The sequence below is a fragment of the Castor canadensis genome, chromosome 2 (genome assembly GCF_047511655.1).
Source record: "Castor canadensis chromosome 2, mCasCan1.hap1v2, whole genome shotgun sequence".
Classification (NCBI taxonomy): Eukaryota; Metazoa; Chordata; class Mammalia; order Rodentia; family Castoridae; genus Castor; species Castor canadensis.
The window spans coordinates 51,791,205-51,812,874 of NC_133387.1; the positions used below are offsets into that span (position 1 = coordinate 51,791,205).

Genomic DNA, 21,670 nt, shown 5'->3' on the forward strand with positions numbered 1-21,670 from the left:
CAGTACTAACACTTAATGTTAATGGACTTAATTCACCCATCAAAAGACACCGTTTGACAAAATGGATTAAAAAAGAAGATCCAACAATTTGTTGCTTACAGGAGACTCATCTCACTGACAGAAATAAGCATATGCTTAGGATGAAAGGCTGGAAGAAGATTTACCAAGCCAATGGCCCCCGAAAACAAGCAGGAGTAGCAATACTTATCTCTGACAAAGTAGACTTCAAACCTACATTGATCAAACGAGATAAAGAAGGACATTCCATACTAATAAAAGGGGAAATAGACCAAAAGCAAATAATAGTCATCAATCTGTACGCACCCAATGTCAACGCACCCAATTTCATCACACATACCCTGAAAGACCTAAAAGCATATATAAACGCCAACACAGTGGTTGTGGGAGACTTTAACACTCCATTATCATCAATAGATAGGTCATCCAAACAAAAACTCAATAAAGAAATCCAAGATCTAAAATATGCAATAGATCAAGTGGACCTAGTAGATGTCTACAGAACATTTCATCCAACCTCTACACAATATACATTCTTCTCAGCAGCCCATGGAACCTTCTCCAAAATAGATCATATCCTAGGGCACAAAGCAAGCCTCAGCAAATATAAGAAAATAGAAATAATACCATGCATACTATCTGACCACAATGCAGTAAAAGTAGAACTCAACAACAAAAGTAATGACAAAAACATGCAAACAGCTGGAAACTAAATAACTCATTACTTAATGAAGAATGGATCATCGATGCAATAAAAGAGGAAATTAAAAAGTTCCTGGAAGTCAATGAAAATGAAAACACAACCTACCGGAACCTATGGGACACAGCTAAGGCAGTCTTGAGAGGAAAGTTTATACCCATGAGTGCATATATTAAAAAGATTGAAAGATCCCAAATCAATGACCTAATGATACATCTCAAACTCCTAGAAAAACAAGAACAAGCAAATCCCAAAACAAATAGGAGAGAAATAATAAAAATAAGAGCTGAAATCAACAAAATAGAAACCAAAAAAACCATACAAAGAATTCATGAAACAAAAAGTTGGTTCTTTGAAAAAATAAACAAGATCGATAGATCCCTGGCAAACCTGAATAAAATGAGGAGAGAAAAAACCCAAATTAGTAGAATTAGGAATGCAAAAGGGGAGATAACAACAAACACCATGGAAGTCCAGGAAATCATCAGAGACTACTTTGAGAACCTATATTCGAATCAATTTGAAAATCTAAAAGAAATGGACAGATTTCTAGATACATATGATCATCCAAAACTGAACCAAGAGGAAATTAATCACCTCAATAGACCTATAACACAAAATGAAATTGAAGCAGCAATCAAGAGTCTCCCCAAAAAGAAAAGTCCAGGACCTGATGGATTCATTGCTGAATTCTATCAGACCTTTAAAGAAGAACTGATACCAACCCTCCTTAAACTGTTCCACGAAATAGAAAGGGAAGGAAAACTGCCAAACACATTTTATGAAGCCAGTATTACACTTATCCCAAAACCAGGCAAAGACACCTCCAAAAAGGAGAACTATAGGCCAATCTCCTTAATGAACATTGATGCAAAAATCCTCAACAAAATAATGGCAAACCGAATTCAGGAACACATCAAAAAGATTATTCACCACGACCAAGTAGGCTTCATCCCAGGGATGCAGGGGTGGTTCAACATACGAAAATCAATAAACGTAATCAACTACATTAACAGAAGCAAAGGCAAAAACCACTTGATCATCTCAATAGATGCAGAAAAAGCCTTTGATAAGATCCAACAACATCATTTCATGATAAAAGCTCTAAGAAAACTAGGAATAGAAGGAAAGTTCCTCAACATTATAAAAGCTATATATGACAAACCTATAGCCAGCATTATACTTAACGGAGAAAAATTAAAACCATTCCCTCTAAAATCAGGAACCAGACAAGGATGCCCACTATCTCCACTCCTATTCAACATAGTACTGGAATTCCTAGCCAGAGTAATTAGGCAAGAAGAAGGAATAAAAGGAATACAAATAGGTAAAGAAACTGTCAAAATATCCCTATTTGCAGACGACAAGATCCTATACCTTAAAGACCCAAAAAACTCTACTCAGAAGCTTCTAGACATCATCAATAGCTATAGCAAGGTAGCAGGATATAAAATCAACATAGAAAAATCATTAGCATTTCTATACACTAACAATGAGCAAACTGAAAAAGAATGTAAGAAAACAATTCCATTTACAATAGCCTCAAACAAAATCAAATACCTAGGTGTAAACCTAACAAAAGATGTGAAAGACCTCTACAAGGAAAACTATACACTTCTGAAGAAAGAGACTGAGGAAGACTATAGAAAGTGGAGAGATCTCCCATGCTCATGGATTGGTAGAATCAACATAGGAAAAATGTCGATACTCCCCAAAGTAATCTACATGTTTAATGCAATTCCCATCAAAATGCCAATGACATTCATTATAGAGATTGAAAAATCTACTGTTAAATTTATATGGAAACACAAGAGGCCATGAATAGCCAAGGCAATACTCAGTCAAAAGAACAACGCAGGAGGTATCACAATACCTGACTTCAAACTATATTACAAAGCAATAACAATAAAAACAGCATGGTACTGGCACAAAAACAGACATGAAGACCAGTGGAACAAATAGAGGACCCAGATATGAAGCCACACAACTATAAGCAACTTATCTTTGACAAAGGAGCTAAAAATATACGATGGAGAAATAGCAGCCTCTTCAACAAAAACTGCTGGGAAAACTGGTTAGCAGTCTGCAAAAAACTGAAACTAGATCCATGTATATCACCCTATACCAAGATTAACTCAAAATGGATCAAGGATCTTAATATCAGACCCCAAACTCTTAAGTTGATACAAGAAAGAGTAGGAAATACTCTGGAGTTAGTAGGTATAGGAAAGAACTTTCTCAATGAAACCCCAGCAGCACAGCAACTAAGAGATAGCATAGATAAATGGGACCTCATAAAACTAAAAAGCTTCTGTTCATCAAAAGAAATGGTCTCTAAACTGAAGAGAACACCCACAGAGTGGGAGAAAATATTTGCCAACTATATATCAGACAAAGGACTGATAACCAGAATATATAGGGAACTTAAAAAACTAAATTCTCCCAAAACTAATGAACCAATAAAGAAATGGGCACATGAACTAAACAGAACTTTCTCAAAAGAAGAAATTCAAATGGCCAGAAAACACATGAAAAAATGCTCACCATCTCTAGCCATAAAGGAAATGCAAATTAAAACCATGCTAAGATTCCACCTCACCCCTGTTAGAATAGCCATCATCAGCAACACCACCAACAACAGGTGTTGGCGAGGATGCGGGGGAAAAAGGAACCCTCTTACACTGTTGGTGGGAATATAGACTAGTACAACCACTCTGGAAAAAAATTTGGAGGCTACTTAAAAAGCTGGACATCAATCTACCATTTGATCCAGCAATACCACTCTTGGGGATATACCCAAAAGACTGTTACTCCAGAGGCACCTGCACATCCATGTTTATTGCGGCACTATTCACAATAGCCAAGTTATGGAAACAGCCTAGATGCCCCACCACTGACGAATGGATTAAGAAAATGTGGTATCTATACACAATGGAATTTTATGCAGCCATGAAGAAGAACGAAATGTTATCATTCGCTGGTAAATGGATGGAATTGGAGAACATCATTCTGAGTGAGGTTAGCCTGGCCCAAAAGACCAAAAATCATATGTTCTCCCTCATATGTGGACATTAGATCAAGGGCAAACACAACAAGGGGATTGGACTATGAGCACATGATAAAAGCGAGAGCACACAAGGAAGGGGTGAGGATAGGTAAGACACCTAAAAAACTAGCTAGCATTTGTTGCTCTTAACGCAGAGAAACTAAAGCAGATACCTTAAAGCAACTGAGGCCAATAGGAAAAGGGGAACAGGTACTAGAGAAAAGGTTAGATCAAAAAGAATTAACCTAGAAGGTAACACCCACGCACAGGAAATCAATGTGAGTCAATGCCCTGTATAGCTATCCTTATCTCAACCAGCAAAAACCCTTGTTCCTTCCTATTATTGCTTATACTCTCTCTACAACAAAATTAGAAATAAGGGCAAAATAGTTTCTGCTGGGTATTGAGGGGGGGGAGAGGGAGGGGGCGGAGTGGGTGGTAAGGGAGGGGGTGGGGGCAGGGGGGAGAAATGAACCAAGCCTTGTATGCACATATGAATAATAAAAGAAAAATGAAAAAAAATGAGTTCTTTAATAATATGAGACTGTAAAGTGAAAAATGTATTTATTCTCACTAATTAAGTTTTAAACTCAGACACTGTGTATTTCCTTAAATCTACACTCACATTGTAAATATGTTCTTGCTTTTAAAATACTAGCAAATATATGAATGTGTATTTGAGTGTCAACATTCCACAATTGTCTTAACAGCTCAGAACAAACATCAAAGTAATGATTAACCAGTCAATTAACAAGTATAAATACTATCCATGAAGTACATCATAATCAAGGCACATTTCTAATTCAGACCCTACTTATGTATCTAAAATTTTAATAACATTTGATAAACTCTGACAATCGATAAATAGCAGAAAACATATATGCTTCACAAGATTAATGTGAAAAGATGACCTGATTACAATAGTATAAAAATAGTAAACCATTTGCTCATATTTAAACTGATTAAGAATGGATGAGATTCCAAGATAAAATGGCAAACTGAAGGCAGGCATAGTCTCACCTGCCTGTAATTCCAACATTCAGGAGGCAGAGGCAGGAGCTTTAGGCAGCCTGGGCTACACAGTAAGACACTGTCTCAAAAACAAATGTGGCAAATTGAATATGCACATCTACTCTGACCTCTGCCAAATCCCTACTCAACAATATTAGATGCTCCACAACAGACAGCAACATTGGCATAGAAAATTACAAACAAATAGTGTGCTAAACTGGTGATGGGGAAAGCCTAGAAGCAACACTATGTATGCACTCACCAACCAAAAGACTGAGGAATCATCGGTGACACCACAAAGTAAGAATGAACAACTAATATAAAAGTTTAATATAAAAGTATATAAACATCTAATATAAAAGTCTATGGCACAGCAGATTTGTTGAAAATCTTCAGTAGCTATTGAAATCCTTAGATCCCCTTTCCCACTGTTTATACAGATAGGTTCCATTCCCAAACACAGAAAAGGTGTCTGAATTGAGAAACCTAACCAGTTAAGGACAGTGATACTGCTCTGAAACAGGAGAATTAAGTGGAATCCTATCCCAACACTTCTTCAGAGCATTCAACTCCAAACGGGAGTTTAGAAGAATCTCAAGCACTTCAGGAAAGATGGATGCTGACATTAGGGTTTCTCAACAAAATGACTTAGTCACTGTAATGAAGTTCATACCTATCCATATGCTTGGAGTTCCCAATCAGATTGTTTCTGTACAAGCTACCTGACAAAGCTCTGATATTAAAGACAGAGCCTGGAAAAAATAAGAGGAAAAAAATAAATAACTTGGTGGTAACAGTTTTACTATTAGAAAAACTTCAAAAAGACTATTATCAATACTTTCAAAAGAAAAAAGATGAAGGATATTGTAAGTTTAAAATAAGCAAAAAATGATACTAGCAGAATAGTCTGAGACAAGATATCTTAGTAATTAATAGTGTAATAATTTTATAAGTTTCAATTCAATATGTGAAATGCAAAATTGAGGAAATGCTCTTTATCATTTCTAATTATAAAATGGGAGATTAAAAAAAAGAAAATTGGAAAAGCAATCCAGATGTCACATATTCAAATAATAAAAGATCCAGAAAGTAGAGCAAAGAGAAGATGAAGGGAGGAAAATATAACAAAGCAAATTAAGATAATTTCTTAAAACAGAAGGAAATATGCACATTAAAAGATACTCAACATCACTAGGTCATAAGAAAAATTCAAATCAAATGATAACCATATACCACTAAAAATCTACCAGAATCCAAAAGGCAGATAATAACAAGCGTTGGTGAGAGTGAGAGAAATTAGAACCCCCACAGTTAGATCACAAAATAGTGCATATACTTTGGAAAACAGTTTGGCAGTCCCTCAGAAAGTTCGATGTACGATGATTCTGTAATTCCTAGGTATATAACCCCAAAATGGAAAATAAGCACCCAGAAAAATGCTGGTATACAATAAAGTCATAGCAGTACTATTCACCACAGCCAAAAGGTGAAAAAAAAACAAACAAAAATGCATCAATAGATGAATGGATAAACAAAACATGGTATACCCCCCATGCCATGGAATTTTTATTCAGCCTTAAAAATATAATGAAGTATTGATATATGTTAAAACATTATAATAAGTGAAAGAAGCAAGTCGCAAAAGGTCACACATAAATACAACTCCGTTTATATTTAATGTCCAGGAAAATGCACAGAGACGTATTCAGATGAGTCATTAGTATGAGCAGTAGTGGGGTGGTGAATTAGGAGTAATTGCTAATCAATATGGGGCTTCTTTTAAGGGAGATACAATACTGTAAAATGCATAGTGGTGATTATCCCACAACTCTGTGAATATACTACAAAATAATGAACTGTTTACTTAAAAGAGTGAAAGTTGTTACAAAAGTTATATTTCATATAGCTGTATTTCTATGTGTAAGTGTGTGTGTGAGAGAGGTGGGGGCGAAGAGAGAGAAGATGGAAGAGGAGGAGGAAAAGGAGGAGGAATTAGATTTTAGGTTGAAAGGGTGGACCCAATGAAATTAAAGTTACATCTTGGTTTCATTTTTGCTTCCACAAAAAATTTTAGAACTCTGAAAATGAAAAGTTTTAACAGAAACAATACTAGACAACAATGGAGCAATTCTATTGAAATTCTACTGGAGTTACTTCCAACCAAAAATTCAACATTAAGCCAAAGTGTCAATCAAGCATGAAAGCTGAATAAAGATATTTTTAGAAGTGCAATGCTTCACAGCAATCTTCCATACACCCTTTCCAAGAGTGTATTAGGAACCATGTTCTTTGAAACAAAACAACAATAAGATGGAGAGGGAAACAGCCCAAGCCAAGAAAGAGGGGAAGGGCATGCCAGGAAATCAAGGAAGATAATCCAGTCTGAGGGAAACCTTGAATTGATAAAAATGAAAAATAGGAAAACAATACTAACTCCAGAGAGCCCACAAGTTGAACAGAGAGAGAAAGGTAATCACAGGATACTTCCTGCCTCTGCAATAAAGTCTTACGCGGACGTAAGACTGTAAATATTCAGTTCTAATCTAGTCACAATTGTAACACAACTCTACTGTGAGGCTGGCAGGAGAAGATGGGTCTTTTTGTTTTAGAGTGGAGGAATGAGGGAAAATCCTAAATTACCACTTCCCGTTACAGGAGAATTCATCTCCGGGATCAATGGCTGATCCTGGAGATGAGTAATCAAAAAGTAACTGTCAAATTAAGTTTTATTTAGAAAAAAATAGAATCAGCTAAAAAAGTAAAAAGTTGAAGGTACGAACTTCTGTTTCTCATAACATACCTACCATTAATGGACTCCTTTTTATCCATATACAAGTATAACATTTATTACAGCAACAAAACTGAATTAAAACTAGAGTGGCTTAATATTCCTTTACCAAAGCAAAGAATGTACATTAAACAAAAACATTATGAGGCATTAACAAACCATTCCTGAAATTCAATAAATAGTAATAAAAATTTTAAAGTAAATAAAATGAAAGATATCAATATTACAATGTTATATATTTGTCAAATTCCTGACAATGAAAATTGGTGAAAAGTTTTAGACACTCGAATTTGCAAGACATATAATAGTGTATACTTTCCCACTTAGAGCTGAACTTGATAGTGATTTTTTTCTCCAATTACCTACTGACCTAATCAAACTTAACGTGCAAGTAACTGGAATTATTGATCACCTTCATCCTGATCTTGGGTACTTTCATCAAATAGCAACCTTAATACCTTTCTCCAAAGCTTTTCTCTAATTTCTCCAAGGTGATTATTATGTCATTTAATTACACTTAATGTATTACTCTCCTGCCTCTCCTAGTCCCTCCAACATGCATGGTTTTTCATGATTACTGTTTTCTTAACATCACAAATCTGACAATAATTCCTGTGAGGAAAAAGAAAATGAGAAGTTTATTCTTTTCCTTCCAAAGGAATTCTCCTTTTATTACTGTTCTTTTCTTCCTTATGATTTTTGTACCATTAAATGTCTATAATTTAAACAATGACATTCTAAAATAAAGTGACAAACTATGTAAAATTAAAAAAAAAATTAAACCACAGAATTATAAGGTATTCTCATGCAACAGCCTAATCTGTATTAGAATATACTCAGTGCTGTGTTTTTGTGGATCACCAGGCATTTACTACAGTAAGTTTATGTACAAATGTACTTCTGCCTTAGATCATCCGAAGTAAACCCTGATTTATGATTAGAGGTACATGAAAAGGATGACAACCACATGAAACGAAACTAGAATATCAACTGAAAGAAAAAGACAACTAATATCTCCGCACCCAATGTGGCAATGAGCAAACAGTTGAAAATGACTGAAATAAACCATGGTTCCTTATTAGATGAGAAAAGTCATTAGAGAAAAGGACAGAAAAGAAGTTAATTGACTCTATCCTACCAATTAGAGAAAACAAGAGTTCATAAAGCACACTGATTGGAAGCTAGCTTGTTTCCCTTTCACTTATTTAATTTCTCATTATAGCTCAGAATCCCTCCATCTTACACTGCCTGCACATTCAGTCATCCACAATGCTTACATCTGTCCCTTCACATTTGGTACTTGGTTCCGAATGGCAAACTCCTCCTTCAGAGTATGCAATCACAGGACTGTACTGCATAACTAGCTCTCTGTATACGAAACAAAAACATCCCTGAAAGCCTTCCATGAAGAAAAGTCCGTGAGTCAAATCCACTTTTTCAACAATTTTCATGAACACACAAATATATTGTAGTCTCATGACACATGTAGAAATATGACATTAACTTGTAACTCAAATGTTCCATAGAGGATTAGAGAGACAAAGATCAGAGGACTTCAATCGCTTTAAAAGCAAGGGCCATATATACTTCCAGACTGGGTAGCACTGGTTTAAAACTGCTATGGAGCCCAGGCTAACCTCAAAAGATCACCTGCCTCAGCCTTCCAAGTACTGGAATTACAGGTATGAGCCACCAGGTCTGGCTTTGCATATTTGTATCTCCAGAATCTAACGATATTCCCTAGCATCAGAAGACAATCCATATATGCTGAAGGAAAAAAAAATAAAGGAATCAATGACTGGTTAAGTGAATGACCATAATGAGTTCTGTTTTTATTTCCAAAAATTATACCAAATGGTACACATCTATGTAAAAGTTGCAAAAAATCAGGCAGTACTTTGCAGTGTAAACTGGGATTAACTGGACTGACACTTGACTCAGGAGAAAATGTGATGCAGCGACAGGAAAGGGCATAAAGTATTTGGCATCTGCAAAATGGGAGGCCCTTATACCTAACTGGTAGTCAGTTAGCACTATGTGAAATTAAAGACCTAAATTACATATTATAATGCAATACAAGTTAGGAACTTTCCCTTACTATGTACTTCTGATGTGGATCTATTTATCCTCTACTTGAATACTTTTAATGATAAGCTATGCAGTATACTTCAAAGTACTGATTTAATTTACAGGTAACACAAAGCATTTCAACATTCTTTCCAAGATTAAGCTAAAACCAGCCTCCTCAAACTCTCATACTTGGCTTTCTTAACCTGTCTAGAATGAATGTGCATGCCACCTTTTTCTTCCCTTTCTCGAATGTCTTTACTTCTCCTGAATAAGCTACTCAGCGCTTTCTTTGGTGCCATCTTGTCATCTTATTTTCCCTCCTCCATCCACTCGGATTTGCTTCAGTTCCTGTCAGGACACATGCTCTACTATGACTTTTCTATTGTTGTAGCTATACCTCACTGTCAGTTCACATATATATAAATTACTTAACTTTGTTCCACTTTCTTTTTCTGTAATAGGATGAGCTGTCTTTTTTATTTAATCTAATAAATTGTTTTACTTACTCCCATGGAAATTCACCTTGTAGGTTATATTCATCTCATCAGATTATTTTCTGACCCTTAATTCTATGACCCTAAGTCATGGACCCTAATTAATTATGGCTCCTAGTTATGGCATACATGCACACAAACAGGTCAAGCATATCATCACCATGTCTTCATCTGAGTCATTATAAAAATATAAAGTAGAACAAGGTCACGGACAGTACCCACTAGCACTCGCCAATTGACTTTTCTCCTCAATGATGTCAATTCATTAATCAATAGGCTTTGGGTAAAATTGTTCAACCAGAGATAAACTGAAAAAAAAATAATCTAACAACTAGGTTTCATTTCTATTCTGTTTTTAAGAGAAACAGAACAAAGATTAACAAAACTTAAGGTCTAAATAAATAGGTTTGAATTACAGTAATGTTCTGCAATAAGCTTGTATGTCTATAGATGTAGAAATCTGTTCCCCACAGCCTTTTTAAAACCAGTATTATTCTCACCTATATGCATTTCTGATGATTTCTCAAAGATCTGTGAATATGGCACCTGCAATTCATTTCACACTCTAGATGGAACTTCCCAGAGAGTAGATAATAAAGTCATTCTAGTGGATGTTTATGAGATGGTTCAGGAAACCAAGGGAAGCATGTCCTATATCCAAATACATTTCCTATGTCAGGAAAATTCCTTGCTTTGTGCATCTTAATACGAGACAGGACCTATTCACCATTACAAAAGCCAAAATGCTAGATACTTTTTTAGGGTCCTATACAGTGAAAACATAGCATGTGACTTTGTCTCAGACAATCAAATACAGCTAGTCTTGGTTTATCACTGGAAGGTAACAGTAGGCAGGACACACTGAGAACAGAGATGTAACTTGGACATCATTAGCAGAGCAATAACACTAGTCACCCAGGGCAGTTAGGCAAGCAAATTAAGAGACAATGTCCAGTTTCAACTCTCCTAGTGGCAATAGGCTACTGAGCAGACAGTTCCATGGCATGATTCTGGCTCAAGTTCTAGCTGTCCAGCCTCACACTGTTCTTGCTCATTTTAAAGTCTTCCCAACAGGGCTGGGAAACCCTGATATCCCCTCTGCAAATTGTTCTGATTAAATCAGCCAAGCAGAATTTCTGTTGCTTGCAGTTGAAAACTCTGACTGGTACATTCATTCAAAGCAACCAGATTATTTGATTCCTTTGACAAAAAGAATGATGTGACAATAAGTAGTTGTCTGCAACTATGGTATTGTCTGAGGCCTGCTCTAACTGCTAGGGAGTGGGTTTATTCTGCATCTTCAACTTGACAAAGGATTTGCACTGGTAGAAAAATAAAGATTATACATAGAAAATATAGATATTATATAGATACAATAGGTAGAGAAATGAAAAGAATTAAATGAGTTACGTAGTTCTTTCATTTTGTTCCTTGCCTTATACAGTAGAACTATTATAGTCTTTTGTTCTTCCTGCTTCAAGTAGTACTCATTCATTCATTCATTCATTCAGATAAAAAGTATTTGACAAACACCTAAGATGTACCAGATAATCTGTTAGGTACTTGAGAGATAGCTCCTGTCCTGTGAAACTCAGTTCATCTAGTTCAGACTTTCAAATGAGTTTTATCTGAAACTATGAGTAATTTCCTATAGTGGTGGATTTGCTTCAATATCCTTTGGTGGTCATTCACTGTGACCCTTAATATTGGAGTGTCCCAGTGTTCAGTCCATGGAACTCTCTTCAATTTTCTATCTTCATTTTCTCATATGGGGTATTAGTTGCTTAAGGACTTAGTGGCTTTAAGCAACAGCCATCTCAAACTTAACACATTTCAAGCCAATTTATATCTTCTCACATTCTCCCTCCTACAGTTTGCCCTACCATTCTTCACAGAATATCCACTACTATGGTTTTTAAAGACTAAATCTTTTTAGTTATAGAAAATCTCTCAACTCTCACACCAAATGTTATCATCTCAACCTTGAGATGAAATCCAGAGCCCAATCACTTCTTCCCACCTCCTCTCTTGACAACCTTTCTGGCTTAGATTATACAGAAAAAGCCTCCTGATTGGTCTCCCTATTACAGAACTTGCACACCTTCAGTCTCAAGCAAGATCCAATTAAGATGTAAGTCATATCAGACCACTTCTTAGCCCACCACCCTTTGGCTGCTTTCCATAGATTTGGTGTTAAAACCAAACTCAGTAGAACAAAACCTTACAAGCCCAACACATTCTGGACTCACAACACAGCTTGGAATTTGTGTCTTCCTCCTGTTATACTTGCTCTCTGCATTACATCCACAGAAGACCTGCTGCTCCACACATAAGCCTTTTGTCTGGAATGTTCTTCTCCCAAATGTATGTGAGCCAGCCTCCTTCATCTTCTTGTGGAAGCCTATCTTGACCAACCCATTGAAAGCTGTATGTGCAAGTTTGTGTGCACATAGGATTTATTTTGTGGGAAAGCAGAAAAATGTTCAGCTGCTCTCAGCTTAATTTGGAAACCAGAATATTGATGGAGGGTTATAGTTTTTCACAAAGAGATGTGATATAAAATCATGCTAATTAAAGCAGTCTTCATAGATTTGAAAATAAAAATGTATGAGGCAGAGACTACATCATTAGGTAAACCATGTGGCAATCTTTGAAGATAAAACATGACTTTTAGCTCCCAGGCCCACGTCATAAAAACTTCAGATCATCACAGAAAATGATGAAGATGGGTAACACAATCAGCCTACAGGGCAAAACTAACAATGTCTCTTCATTGAGTTGCAACCTCATATTTATCCTTAACTTAGCTGAGTGATTTTAATAAATTTGCTTTCAGTTCTCCACTCATTATTTTTTTTCTCATCAATAATATAGCAGATGAAAATGCATGTCTATGTACCACAAAAGGCTAAGGTGGAATCTAATGAGATAATATGTATGGGAGTGCTTTGTAAAATATATAGAACTATAAAAACATTTTATGGGATTTTAAAGATACATCACAGACTTTTTTTACCTAGAAAAATCTTATGCTTTTAAAGACTGTTTAAAAGGTAATGCCATATATTAGTTTGATATATTTTATTAGTTTACAGCATTATTGAATTAAAAAGACTGCTTCTAACAATACCATGGTTAGCCATGAGTTCACTGGTTTCCTTCCTCTTTGTACACTTCTGTTGCTCTGTAACTGATACAACAACCACATATATTTAATGTACACAATCTGATGAATTTGAACATAGGTTCATGTGTATGACACGAATATGCAACCAAGATAACCAAGTAATAAAAATATCTACTCCCACAATTTTTTGCATCCCTTTGCTTTTATTGTTTTGGTGGTAAACACAATTAACCTAAGATCTATCGTCCTAACAGATTTTCAAGCTCACATATCATATTGTTAATTTTAGGTACTATATTTCACAGTAATCTCTAGAACCTATATATCTTGTAATATTGAAACTTTATACTCATTTAATAACCTTCCATTTCCCCCTACTCCTCATACTCTGGAAATTGCCACTCTATATAACTTTTCTTTTTATCAGTAATTATTAAATCAGTGAGGAAAATGATGCTCCACATGGTTTGTTCTTTTGTAATTTAAAATAAAACAGAATAGTTATGAGCTTAATGGAAATGTATAATTTCATAATCATGTTTATTTTAACATTCTAGCTTCCATTTATGAAATATGCTTTAAATTTTTCAAAATGGTGTTAAATAGGGTAATATGGTACTAATTTGTTTTTAGAGAAATAAGTACACAGAACACAGAGACTGGAGGGGTAGCTCAAGTGGTAGAGTTCCTGCTTTGCAAGCTTGAAGCCCTGAGTTCAAACCCCAGGCCCACCAAAAACAAAATACACACACACACTTAGCTACCTGTTTAAGTAAAAAGAAAGTGTGTCAGCACTTTAACATTACATATATTCTGGAATCAATGTTTCTGTGCTACTTCCTATATTTCTCTCCCATATCTTAAACCTATGCAGGTAAAAAGGTAGCTGTTAACAATTTGGTAGATGATTATGAAACCAGTTTACTTACGAAGCTAACTGAGACACTCCTGGATTAAAGATGCTCCCTTACATCTGACAACTATTGGAGGAGGGCAGTGCTGAAAAAAGCATGTACCACGGGATCCCTGTGTCACGTGACTGAGACAGATGCAACAGAGGGAACACATTGCCCACCATGTTCCCAACCTTGAGGCTTCAGATCATCCTATCTACACACTGTGCAGCAATCTACATTTCAGAATATTTCAGAAGCTTTTCCTAATACTTAAGAGAGAGCCAATATACTCTATTACCCACTGAAATGCTTTAATAATTACCTCCAAAGTCATTTCCTGGAGTATTCCTCCACATCACTAGATTTTCATCACTTATTTCATTACTGTGGCCCTCAGACGACTTTTATGAAACCTAAAATACCATTCACTGGAATACTATAAAAGATCTTGGATTACAGCTCTTCTTTAAGGCACGGAACAGAAATATATTTATACAGTCTGTACATTACCATAAATAAGAATCCCACATTTAGTAAGACTCATATTACAGATGTGTCTCAGAAAGCCCTTAAACACTTAACTCTGAAGTCAAAAGGAAATATCCAATACTGCCTAACAAACCTTTAATTTTTTTTTTGCTTCTTTTTCATATCTAGGGTTTTAATGAGCATGGGGTATTGATTTTTCCTAAACTGCTTAACTTGTTATGTCAGATCCCTCAAAAAAAGAGGTGCTGTTAATTATATAGAATTAGAAAATCAACATTACTTGGAAAATAACTTTGATGTTAACATCTTTGAAATATGGTAATCCCATCCATTAGGTCATGAAATTTTACATTGAAATCTTTGATATGAATTTTAAAACTTGCTAAACAACAAAGTTCTGTGCTTGTGTGTGTGTGTATATATACATGTGGAAAATATGGGCCAATACAGTAACTTGGAAATTTGCTTTTATGAAAACTTTCACATTTTGTAATTGAAATAAACCATTTAGAATAGTTTAGTAGCAGTTCTAATTTTAACCTTTCAGTATGTGACTTTTCCTTTTATTCTGAAGTATTATTGGGATAGATGCAGAGTGCCTGCCTTCATTTCTAAGCAATTACTTGATCAACTCAAATTTTCATTTGAAATTTTATATATGTCATTGTTATTTTTCCATAGTTCCTCTGAATCAATGCATCTCCTTTGCATGTTTATTAAATTTTTGACCATGCTGAAAGTGCAAGTAACAGTGGCAAGCTCATAAATGATTTTAGAATTCCACTATTCTAATGAAAATTTCCATTGTTACATGGTTGCCAGTAATCTTATATATGAATTTATAAATAACGAGGCAATAGAAACTTTAAAAAGTGGAAATGGCTAGGTTTTTGACAAGTTGGTAAAATTATAAGCATTATAAAGCAGTTTAACTGTACTTAAAATTTAACTGGACTCATGATCTTAAGTACAGAAAAACAGGGTTGTAGAAAAAAAAAGGAAAGTCCCTTCCCTCTTCTGACCAAAGGCTCCATCGAAGTAAAACTGCAAAAAAGAGCAGGAAATATATTCTGATTACAACTCAGAGTAAGATAGGCATGCATCTACCTTACGCAGTATAAAACCCTGGAAAAGCTACTCAATCCCCCAATCCTTTGGACTCTCCCTTGTAGATGTTATGGCCAGAGTTCCATGCAGGTGCGGAGCACAACAAACACTGCAATGAATATAAACCCCTTTGCCAGAGCCCTGCCTATAACTCCACAAGTTAAAACAGTGGCGGTTTTCAGGAGACATAGTTGTCTTGAACATTTTTTCAACTCCTGTTTTGCATCCCTCACGTTTCAAGCCAAACCTGCAGTACTCTCCGAGTTCCCACTCTATGTTTCCCACTAACATCTGATCTCATTCTTAAGGCATGCTTAAGGCATGCTGCAAAATCGCTGTTGCCTCCCACTACTATGAAACATGCAAGAAAATGGTGGAGTTCATTGCTGCTAGACACTGTCAGAAGAACAATCAGATTAATCCACTAAAATATGTAAGAACCATAGTTCTTCTTGAGGTATCAGCATGTGTACAAAGAATAAGCAATCAGAAAGAAGTGCAAGAAAATAAAGACTTTAGACAATATTCAGCCAAGTTATTTTTTACTGGGAAATTACCACAGTCAGGCTAATCCTGCTCAGGAGTCCACACTCCCCTACCCTAACTGGCAAAACTTTCAAAATATTCTATAGAACAAAGCTCTTCCCTTTTCAAACTCTGAAAAATATTTTACTTAAGCAAAAAACGACTTTAGGTATAACAGGTAAAGTGCTTCACCAGACAGAACAAAAAGGTAGCAATACAGAAAATAGTAAAGAGAAGATAAGAAAAAGAGCAAGAAACAGAGGGAAGGGAAGGATATAAAAGCTGAGAGGAGAAATAAAGAAAAGTCAGGGTGGTCATATAGCATGATTAACACAGGTTGTTTGTTTTCTGAAAGAATTATCTATAACACGTCTTACCGCCCCAGAAAAGTTAGGGAGAAAATGTTACTGGTAGAGTACCGTATAAATCCAAGCTATTATGTGGTTGAACTAAGTCAACCTGGAACATCTCCCCAAGGATTGGGACCAAAGAAAACTTCACTCACACAAAAAACAATGATTATGTTTTAAAAAATCAGTCTTAATCAGCAAATATCACAAGGCAGAGAATTGCTTTCCTTTTTTGTGGCAACTCCAAAAAATATAAAGTGATCAATCATATTTGATTGTAATATTTTGTAGTGTCACAAATATATTTCATTTTCTTTTAAGATTTGGAGAACATATTTCACATCCTTGTTGTTTGTTTCAATATCAATAATTTTGGTACCTAAACTATTTTTTTTCCTCTTAGTTCAGTTATCCAATTTGAGGAGGGAAATAAGTGCAGTTTTGAAATACCTTTTCTTTAAAACATCAGAAAAGTTAGAAAAATTTAGATTTCATTGAAATATATAAATTAGACATGTTGGAAAATCTGAGTCAAAACTTCCAAGTCTAAATCAGCTGAATATACTATTGACTCCAAATCATGTATTAAACAAAAGAAATTATATTTGCATTGATGTGTGAATCTGCATCCATTCTTGGTAGCATGTAATATATGCAACTGTTCAGCTCTAGCTGTCCGTGTAGCCGCATTACAATATTATTCAAATGTAGCTATCATTTATATGTAAATATACAAGATGAATGGCTTCTTCATGAGACAACAATTTTCAAATGACAAACAGACACAGGCAGACATTAGCAAGATAAAAATGTTTCAAATATTCACTCTTTTATACTTTTTAAGGCAAATGGAAACTATTTCAATTTTTTTTTTAAATGAGTGTGGTAATTACAAAATGGGACCTTAATGCATTCACAATACCAATAGCTATTCTTCTCAATAAAAAGTCTGCACCAATGTCATTTGTATCTTATAAATTACATGTTCTCAGATCCATCTGTTAAAATTGGGATGTTAATTATCATGGTTACATTTCATGATTCCACAGTTAAATGCTGAAGTGCTGCTATACAAATACCACGTTTTTCTAAGGGAAATGAAGAAAGACTAATTATGAGTTAAAGTCCAAGTCTTCTAGCAGTAATACTCTCAACACAATAAGATCATTACATTGTGCACGATGCAAATTGGAAGTCTTAATTAATAGCTGAAATACCAACTGAGGGGGAAAACTTTGAAACCTAAATTGTAAGTATCAGGCTTTCCTCCAAAACAAAAAAAATCTTCATGAAGATGCTTTTGTGAAACTAAGTTACAATTCAAAGGAAAAACATTTTTATCATCTTTGACCTTCCTTTGATGGTGACCATCATATGATGTTTAACCCTGTAAGTCTAAAAATGATAATGTATTCTAGAAAACAAGTGACCATAAATAGACAATATATACAATAGTTCAACTTGACATTTTTTTGGACATTCTGTTCAGATAAATATCCATAAATCCCTTATAAGGTCACTATTTCATGCAAAATTATATCTCAAGTACTCAGATAAAACTTACTTCAGTATAGAAATCCAAAAATAAAACTCTTTGATAACACTGTAAGAATATTATTCATGTTTTAAAAGCCTGAATTCTTACTTAACTTACCACATATTCAAAGACAAGTGTCAGCGTCTCCTTTGTATGGATGATATCATGAAGCAGTACTATGTTAGCATGTTTTAGTCCTTTTAATAGAGAAGCTGTAAAATAAAGTGGACAGAGAAATAATTTATCATGGGTAACAATCAACTACATGCTTCATTATCATTTTGGCACACTGTCAAATGAAAGATAAATATTTTCCCAAGTTCCACACTAATAGTAATAACAGTTAAGAATCTTGGTTAGAGGAACAAGGTTTTCATTTAGATAGGACTCTCCCAAATATGTCATCTGTCATTTTATAGGTTCTATTACATTCAGAGAACATAATAAGAGCATGATTTCAACTCTTTCAAATTATTTAGATTTGTTTTAATGAGGACTGTTTTTTAAGAATATGGTTAATCTTTATAAATGGTACACATATCCTGCTGAAGTTGATAGAGTTCTAAAAATATCAATAGATTCTGAAATTGATGGTGTCATTGAGTTCTTCTACATCTTTGCTGATTTTCTGAATAAAAATTGCCAATTAGAAAGAGAGCAGTATTTTTTTTAATTTTTTTTTATTGTTTTATTATTCATATGTGCATACAAGGCTTGGGTCATTTCTCCCCCCTGCCTCCACCCCCTCCCTTACCACCCACTCCGCCCCTTCCAACTCCCCCCCCCATCTCCTCAATACCCAGCATAAACTATTTTGCCCTTATCTCTAATTTTGTTGAAGAGAGATTATAGGGAGTAATAGGAAGGAACAAGTGTTCCTGGTTGAGATAAGGATAGCTATACAGGGAGTTGACTCACATTAATTTCCTGTACATGTGTGTTGCCTTCTAGGTTAATTCTTTTTGATCTAACCTCTTCTCTAGATCCTGGTCCCCTTTTCCTATTGGCCTCAGTTGCTTTTAAGGTATCTGCTTTAGTTTCTCTGTGTTAAGGGCAACAAATGCTAGCTAATTTTTTAGGTGTCTTACCTATCCTCACCCCTCAAGAGAGCAGTATTGATATCCCAACTATAATTTTTATATTTATCAATTTAGCATTTGAGTTCTCTACAGTTTTATTTTTTTGCTTCTTGTATTTTGAAGCTCTGTTACTTACTTCATATAAATTTAAGATTGCTATGTCTTTGGGCTGGGGGGTGTGGCTTAAGTGGTAGAGCAACTGCCTAGCAAGTGGGAAGAACTGAGTTCAAACCCCAGTACCACCAAAAAAGAAAAAAAAAAGCTGTAAGATTGCTATGTCTTTGTGAATTGACCCTTTTATCAATATATAATGCTCTTCTTGTTCCTGATTTGTTTTGTGCTCCAAAGTATGTTGTCTTATAATTAGTAAAGTACTCCAATTTCCTTTTGATTAGTGTTTACATGGTACGTCTTTCATGACTCATTTTTATTTTTTTGTTTTTGTTTTTGTTTTGTTTTGTTTTTTTCATTTTTCTTTTATTATTCATATGTGCATATAAGGCTTGGTTCATTTCTCCCCCCTGCCCCCACCCCCTCCCTTACCACCCACTCCCCCCCTCCCTGTCCCCGCCCCCGCTCAATACCCAGCAGAAACTATTTTGCTCTTATTTCTAATTTTGTTGTAGAGAGAGTATAAGCAATAATAGGAAGGAACAAGGGTTTTTGCTGGTTGAGATAAGGATAGCTATACAGGGCATTGACTCACATTGATTTCCTGTGCGTGGGTGTTACCTTCTAGGTTAATTCTTTTTGATCTAACCTTTTCTCTAGTACCTGTTCCCCTTTTCCTATTGGCCTCAGTTGCTTTAAGGTATCTGCTTTAGTTTCTCTGCGTTAAGGGCAACAAATGCTAGCTAGTTTTTTAGGTGTCTTACCTATCCTCACCCCTTCCTTGTGTGCTCTCGCTTTTATCATGTGCTCAAAGTCCAATCCCCTTGTTGTGTTTGCCGTTGATCTAATGTCCACATATGAGGGAGAACATATGATTTTTGGTCTTTTGGGCCAGGCTAACCTCACTCAGAATGATGTTCTCCAATTCTATCCATTTACCAGCGAATGATAACATTTCGTTCTTCTTCATGGCTGCATAAAATTCCATTGTGTATAGATACCACATTTTCTTAATCCATTCGTCATGACTCATTTTTAAATTCTACCAATATCACTATACTTGAAGTGCATTTTTATAACTGGCATGGGTCATGTACTTTTTAAGTCCATTATCAATCTCTGACTTTTAATTGATGTGGTCAGGCCATTTATAGTTAATGTAGACATTAATATGTGAGGTTACCTATCACTTTCATCTATTTTTTTCCTTTAAGTACCTTACAAGTTAGTTTTCATTTTGTCTTCTCTCCTTTATTTTGTAAGAGTTCAATTGACTTTCATTTCACTTCATTTTGGTTTTTGAAGATTTCTTTTAGATTTCCAATTTAGTGAACTATTTGTTTGTTTTAGTGAGTGAGAATATTTAATTCATATTACACTGTTGTGTATAGTTTCCTTTAAGTCATGGTTGGCTTTTACAGAGATTGTATAAGCTAAAATATATACACTATATTTTCTCACTTTTATAGCAGATTCATATAGATGTGGTCTACTTTGTTCTATTCCTACTCATTTAATGGACTGCATTCCTAGTTTGAGAGTCCTGTCTTCTGTCACTTTTATCCCCTCTCTATAGTTTTCATGTTTGGTGCTGGAAAGAGAAATGTAAGATAGAAAGTGAGATGTTTTATTTCTTTCCATTTCCATGAGATCTTTAATTTTCTCTTTTCAGTCATTCTTTACCCTCATGATCATGCACCCCTCCTTTTCTCTATATGATAAAAGCTCCCCAAGAAGTAAGGGCTACCGGTCCCAGTCCATTCCACTTCCAACATCCTTCTCCATAGCCAGTGCTATGAACCACATCAAGCTCCAGCTTTCTCTTTCTATAATGATTGTGCCTGTCTTTCAATCAAGTCTCTACCTGTACTCTTTTCCAGTCTCTTAATTCTCTCTTAAGCTTCCCCAGGACTACACTCTGCACTTACAGGCTTGCTGTTGTTTTCTAATCTTGAAGTTCTGGGTCCTGAGGTTGTGGATCATATGGTCGTTTATTTGTTCTCTATGTTCAATTTATTTCTTTTTGAGAGTGTCGGTCAAAACCAGAAGCCACCATTCATTATCTTCCAAACTTCTCACTGCACAAGAACAGGGACTTCTACTTCCATTGGTATATCACTATACCTAAATCAAGGCGTGATACATAGTAGGAACTCAAATTTACTGAACTCAAGTTTATCGGCTGTCATATGAGTGCCCCAGGGATGGAGTGCCTATTCCTTGAATGAAAATGGCCTGCCGCCACTTAGCAGTTCTTCCTCTAGCTCTGCTTCTACCTCTGAGACTAGCACCAGCCCCAAATTTAAGGCTAAGGACACTCAA

At 35.3% G+C, this 21,670-nt stretch overlaps 1 protein-coding gene across 5 annotated transcripts in view; it reads right to left on the bottom strand.

The window, feature by feature from the left end:
• Nucleotides 1-21,670, bottom strand: part of Cdk14 (cyclin dependent kinase 14) — a 593,051-nt gene that overhangs the window by 348,900 nt on the left and 222,481 nt on the right. For all 5 annotated transcript variants that reach the window (XM_074064778.1, XM_074064777.1, XM_074064779.1 and 2 more), the window contains one exon: nt 18,276-18,370. In XM_074064778.1, coding sequence (XP_073920879.1) covers nt 18,276-18,370 — 95 coding nt within the window. The remainder of the gene's footprint in view (nt 1-18,275; nt 18,371-21,670) is intronic.